Source organism: Punctularia strigosozonata (genome assembly GCF_000264995.1).
Source record: "Punctularia strigosozonata HHB-11173 SS5 unplaced genomic scaffold PUNSTscaffold_1, whole genome shotgun sequence".
Classification (NCBI taxonomy): domain Eukaryota; kingdom Fungi; phylum Basidiomycota; class Agaricomycetes; order Corticiales; family Punctulariaceae; genus Punctularia; species Punctularia strigosozonata.
This window is the reverse complement of record NW_006767433.1, coordinates 183,803-190,107: the sequence shown is the minus strand read 5'-3', so window position 1 is coordinate 190,107 and position 6,305 is coordinate 183,803. Positions and strand designations below refer to the sequence as shown.

Sequence of the window (6,305 nt, the reverse complement as noted above, 5' to 3'; positions counted from 1 at the left end):
CGCGGTTCGGTCAACATCAAACGCGACGCGAGCTCGATCATAACGGCCTCGAGCAGTCGATCACCACCACCACCTCCTGCTCGACCTTTCGAGTCTTTTCGACCGGCTCTCCGCTCCGCCTACCGGTGCTCGACACACTACGCGCTGCTTGCGCATCGGCGCGCACTTACTCTCGGCATACGCAACACTAGGCACGCGACGGGATTGGACGATAGGGACAAGTCGTAGGGTATAAAAGGACAACTCGTATGTAGTTCTCGAGGGGAGACGACCCCCGAATCGCACATCGTTACCCGCTCTCGTCTCGTCTCCGCCCGACTCCGTCTCCGAACTGTCTCCGTTTCGCCCACGTCCGCTTTACACACATCTATTCCCCTTATTCTTACCTACTCTATCTACCCATTCGGCAGCCGCTGAACCCGCCTCTTAACCTCGCGCATATATATTTCATTTTGGATTCGGCCTAGCCCACCCGCCGGTCCGCACTACAACTGGAGCCCACCGCGAGGGCGCAGAGCATTCAAGCTGCCTCCCCGCCCTTCACGAGGCTCTTCAACATCCCAACCACGCGACTCCCGCGGACGTTTCACGCGTAACCACCGTTCCCTCGACCGCGAACTCGTCGACGCCGCTTCCGCTAGTGCGCAGCCCACAGGCCCGAACGCGCCCTTCGCCTACCCTCCTTGGCCCTCGTCGCCTCCCCTGTCCTACTCTCCTCCATTCCTGTCTCTCACTCCGCTGCCTCCGAGTCCCGTTATGGCCGCTCCCGCACCCACTCCGATGCCCGCTCGTGGCGACCGCAGCGCCCCCGTCTTCCGTCAGGCCTCCGACCTCCCCGGCTACCTCGAGGAGCTCGAGCGCCTTTTCACCGAGCACAACATCACCGACGAACGGCAGAAAATCGATCACGCCATCCGGTACCTCCCATACGACGAAGCGCGCATCTGGCGCTCGGCCGAAGCGTTCACGGACGTCACAAAGTCCTATGCTGATTTCCGCAAGGAGATCACGGATCTCTACCCCGGTACCGCGCTCGAAGGCCAAGCGACGCGCGCCGATATCGAGTCCCTCGTCTCCGCCCGCGCCGCCACTCCCATCCGCACACGCACCGAGCTCGGCGAGTACAACCGCCGGTTCAAGGTCATTGCCGACGATCTACGCAAGAAACACAACGGCGCCCTCTTCTCTGAGAACGACGCAAACGACCTCTTTCTTCGCGGCTTCACCGGCGACCTTCGTGACCGCCTCCTCCGCTGCCTCCAAACCGCGCTCCCCACGCACAACTTCGAGCTTGCCTATCCGCGCGCCACCGTCTTCAAGGAGGCCGACGCGATCCTTTCTGGTCAACGCGGTCCCACCACGCTCTTCACCTCGGCCCCTCCCGCGACGCTCAAACAGGAAGATATCGCCACCGCAGTCCGGTCTGCGGTCGACGCGCGGATGTCCTCGGTCGAGAATCTTCTCACCGTGTTCATTTCGTCGTTCGGCACCGCGGCTGGCGCACGCTCTCAGGCCGGCACCGCATCGAACAGCCCGCAGGCCCCCTCGCTCTCACACCCCTCCGACCTCTCGTGTCTCTTCTGCGGCGGGCCCCACCTCATCCGCAACTGCGAGGTCGTCCTCGACTACATCAAGCAAGGCAAAGTCATGCGCAACGGCGACGGCAAGCTGGTTCTCCCCAGCGGTGCGTACATCCCGTCCAGTCGCTCCACGCCTGGCGCCACGATGCAGGCGCGGGTTGATGACTGGCACAGCCGTAACAAAGGACAGATGGCCGTAGTCCCGCGCGACCAGCCGCCTCACCTTTCGTCCAACTTCCTCGTTCTCTCGCCCACCTCGTCGACTGTTCCCCCGTCCAGTTCCTCCTTCGCTGCCGCTGAAGACAATTGCACCGACGACGAGCAAGACGACCCGGTCCGGCGCTACCTCCGCGAACGCCTCGCGTTCTGCGTCGAGGGTGACCCCCGAATCCCCGTCCTCGAGGCAGAGCTTCGCGCCCGCACCGCCCAGGTTTTTGATGCCGAAAAGACGCGTGCTTCCGCCCGTGCAAACAAGGGCAAGGGTCCGGTCCGTTTTGCGGACGAGCAATACGAGGGCCGCGCCAACGACGATCTCCGCAACCGCCCTGCGCCAGCGCCTATCCGCGAGCCCACGCCCGAGCGCGATGCGTCCCCGCCGCCTGCGCCTCTCCGCAAGTCTGCGCCGTCCGAATCCACTCCGTCGGCGCCGTCTGCTCCGGTTCAGATCCCTGCTGCGACGCCTGCTCCCGGTCCTCGTCCGCCTGCTGCCGCGCCTCAGGCCGGTCGCGTCATCTACCCACCGAAGGTTCCCCGTCCCGCTGGTCATACGGGCACCCGCAACGTTGCGCCCATTGAAGAAGACCTCGTTGTCGGCCGGCTCGTGGATGACATCCTCGACGCTCCACTCCCCAACGTCACTGGTCGTCAGCTCCTCGGCGCTTCTTATGCTGCGCGTCGCGAGCTCGCTTCCCGTATCACCCCGCGCAAGGTCTCCGCCGATCCCGACAGCACCACGGCTCTCTTCTCGTCCGGCCCTCCTCCTAGCCTCGACTTTGATTGCGATGACTGCGGCGGTGTGCACCGACACGTCTCGGCCTATCCGATGCAGCGCCTGCGCGTTCTGCGCCCGCTCATTGCCAACGCAGTCATTGCCGAGTGCGTCATTGATTCCGGCTCAGAGGCTGTACTGATGCGCAAGGATGTTTGGCTTGCGACCGGCTTTCCGCTCTACGAGGACGACGCTATCTCGCTTACAGCTGCGAACTCAACCACCACGCGCACGCTCGGCGGCCTCCGCAACGTACCCTTCAATATCGGCGGCATGGAGGTCTATCTTCAAGTACAAGTTATCGAGGACGCGCCGTGGGAGGTCCTGCTCGGGCGCTCCTTCCTCACGCACACCTCCTGCATCACCTCGGACAAGATCGACGGCTCCTCCATCCTCACTCTGACGAACCCCGAGACCGGCGAGCGCATTCGCGTCCCCACACTCGAGCGCCCGGTCGCTGTTCCTCCGGCTCGCAAACAGGGTTTTCCATAAGCGTCGATGAATCGGTTTCGCGCCGACGAGGCGCTTCTGCGTCAAGATTAGAACCCGGACTTCTCTCTTCCCCTCTCTCCGTTAAACCCTCCGTTGTTGACCCCCATAGAGTACCGTCGCGTATAACGCAAATACATCTGCTTCAGAAACCTTATACTCCCGTGCGACGCAAGATGTGCAACGCGCTCTCCTCCTCTCCCTCCACTAATTCTTTTAGACTTCCACCTTCCAACTTCGCCTCCGGACCCACGAACTCCTCGCCGACTCCACCTCCTCCTTCTACTCAACCCCTCCATCCGACTTCGGTACCGACATTGCATACTCTGTACTCGTCGCCTCAAGCTTCGCTCTTCGCCATCACCTCGCTCCAGCTCCCGCCGACTTGGGAATCAGTTCCCACTGACAAGTTTTCCGTCTCCTCGCGTTCCATCATTTTCGAGCTCGATCTCAGCACTGCGCCATCGCCATCGCCATCCGGCTCCACACCCATTTCCGTCTTCGGCACCAAGTACAAAAAGGTTTCAAAGCGTACCTTCCCTGTCTCGACGATCACACCCGAGGAATTCCGTATCGAGCGCCGCAAACCCACCGACCCTCTCGCGAACATGCGCCCGCTTCCCGCTGTACCTCCACCCTTTGAACCCGGCTTGCGCTATACCAAGGAACGGATGCGCGCACAAGATATCGACCCACACGGCTTTCTCCTGCCCGAAGAACTTTGCCTCGCACACTGGATTTTGCGCGAGAACGAGTGCGCGCTCGCCTGGGATGAGTCCGAGAAAGGACGCTTCTCAGATGAGTGGTTCGATCCCATCCGCATTCCGACCGTCGAGCACGTTCCCTGGGTCTTCAAAAATATCCCGATTGCACCTGGTATTCGCGACGAGGTCATCAAGATAATCAAGGCGAAGATTGCTTCCGGGACTTACGAACATTCAAACTCGTCATACCGATCGGCCTGGTTCTGCGTGCCGAAGAAGGACGGCAAGTCTCTCCGACTCGTTCACGACCTGCAGCCGCTCAACCGCGTGACTATCCGCGATGCCGCCGTCCCACCGAATATGGATCAAATGGCCGAAGACTTTGCCTGCCGCGCCTGTTACGGTATACTCGATCTCTTTGTCGCCTTTGACCAGCGCTCGCTCGACGCCCGCTCTCGCGATCTCACGACATTCCAGTCTCCTCTCGGCACCCTCCGACTCACTGTCATTCCCATGGGCTACACAAACGCTGCGCAAATCATGCAGGGTGACGTCACATGGATCCTTCAAGACGAGATCCCTGAGTATACCACACCCTACATCGACGACGTGCCTGTCAAGGGCCCCCGCTCGCGTTATGAGCTCCCTGACGGCTCCTTTGAGACGATCCCCGACAACCCCGGCGTGCGACGCTTTGTGTACGAGCACTTCCAGACAATGCACCGTATTTTACATCGCATGGGCGTGTTCGGCGGTACTTTCTCCGGCAAGAAACTCACCCTCTGCGCGCCTGAGATCGAGCTCGTTGGCCACCGTTGCTCATATGAAGGTCGTGTTCCGGACCAATCCCGCATCCGGACGATTCTCGACTGGCCGCCTTGCACCTCTCTCACCGATGTTCGAGCTTTCCTCGGTACCTGCGGTGTTATGCGGGTTTTCATCAAGGACTTCGCGCGCATCGCCCGTCCGCTTGTTCGTCTCACGCAAAAGGACACGCCGTTTGATTGGACCGACGCACAGCAGGACGCGATGGACACGCTCAAGCGCGCATTCGCGGAGTCTCGTGCTCTCCGCCCCATCGACTACGAGTCTGACAGGGCAGTGTACCTCTCCGTCGACTCATCTATTATCGCTGTCGGCTACGTACTCTCACAGCTCGGCGTGGATGGCAAGCGCTATCCTGCGCGTTTTGGTTCCATCCCGTGGCGCGAACACGAGTCTCGGTACAGCCAGCCCAAGATCGAGCTCTACGGTCTTTTCCGAGCGCTCCGCGACGCTCGGATTCATATCATCGGTGTCAAGCATCTCGTCATCGAAGTGGACGCCTCCAGCATCAAGGGGATGCTCAACAACCCCGACCTCCAACCCAATGCTACGATCAACCGCTGGATCGCGGCCATCAAGCTCTTCGATTTCGACCTCGTCCATGTCCCAGCTGATTCGCACAAAGGCCCAGACGGTCTCTCACGTCGCACTCCCGCTCCGCACGAAGCTGCTGAAGCGCCTGACAGCGTGGAAGCGTGGATTGACGATGCGTGTGGTTTCTCCGCTCTAGCCAGCTCTTGTCCCTCCCCTCATCCCAAATCCACTCCCCTCATCATCAATCCCCCGCCTGGAATACCTGCTTTCTCCCTCGAACCTGTTACCTCCTCTGAATCCGTCCTCCCACCCCGCGACACCAAAGCACAAGCTGCCGACGTCCGTCTTTCTCAAGTCGACCACTACCTCCGCAACCCGCTCGATCCGCTCGAACTCGATCCGAAGCGCCTTCAAGGCTTCCTTCGGTACGCCTCCGATTTCTTCCTCTTCGACGACCGACTCTGGCGACGCGCGACAAATGGCGCCCACCAGCTTGTCATCTTTGATCCCCTTCGCCGTCTCTCACTCCTGGAGCAAGCCCACGACTCGCTCGGCCACAAGGGCAAGTTTGTAGTCCGCCACAACCTCCTCCGCCGCTTTTGGTGGCCACACCTCGACTCCGACGTCTCCTGGTTTGACGAGACCTGTCTCGAGTGCCAGAAGCGGCGCACGCACCACGTCACCATCCCTCCCACCGTCGCTTACCCCGCTCCGCTCTTCCGCAAGATCTACGTCGACACCATGCATATGCCGCCTGCGAACAAGTACAAATACATCGTCCACGGTCGTTGCTCGCTTACCGGCTGGCCTGAGTGGCGCGCACTCCGGGTCGAGAACGCCGAACAGATCGGACGCTGGCTCTTCGAAGACGTCCTGTGCCGATGGGGCGGAGTCGAAGAGATCGTGACCGATAATGGCCCCCAGTTCCTCGCCGCTGCAGCCTGGCTCCGCGACAAGTACGGTATCCACAACATACGCATTTCCCCCTACAATTCTCGCGCTAACCTCGTCGAGCGCCGCCATTTCGACGTTCGTGAAGCCATCGTCAAGAGCGCCGGTGACGACGTCGCGCATTGGTACAAGTACGCCCCCCACGTCTTTTGGGCTGAGCGCGTCACTATACAGCGCTCCACCGGCTTCTCCCCCTTCTACATGGCTCACGGCGTAGAGCCAATCCTCCCCTTC

The 6,305-nt window shown here is 61.0% G+C and overlaps 2 protein-coding genes across 2 annotated transcripts; both read left to right on the top strand.

Annotated features, from left to right (window-relative positions):
- Positions 1–780: 780 nt before the first annotated feature.
- Positions 781–3,060, top strand: PUNSTDRAFT_59508 (uncharacterized protein; the record flags this gene model as incomplete). The annotated part of the gene is made up of 2 exons (XM_007378014.1): positions 781–1,737; positions 2,299–3,060. 2 exons carry the CDS (start codon positions 781–783, stop codon positions 3,058–3,060), a joined length of 1,719 nt encoding a protein of 572 aa, XP_007378076.1.
- A 464-nt stretch (positions 3,061–3,524) lies between these two features.
- On the top strand, positions 3,525–4,100 carry PUNSTDRAFT_22603 (uncharacterized protein; the record flags this gene model as incomplete). The annotated part of the gene is made up of 1 exon (XM_007378013.1): positions 3,525–4,100. A coding segment is annotated over one exon (576 nt), but the record flags the coding sequence as incomplete, so codon positions are not given.
- Positions 4,101–6,305: the final 2,205 nt, after the last annotated feature.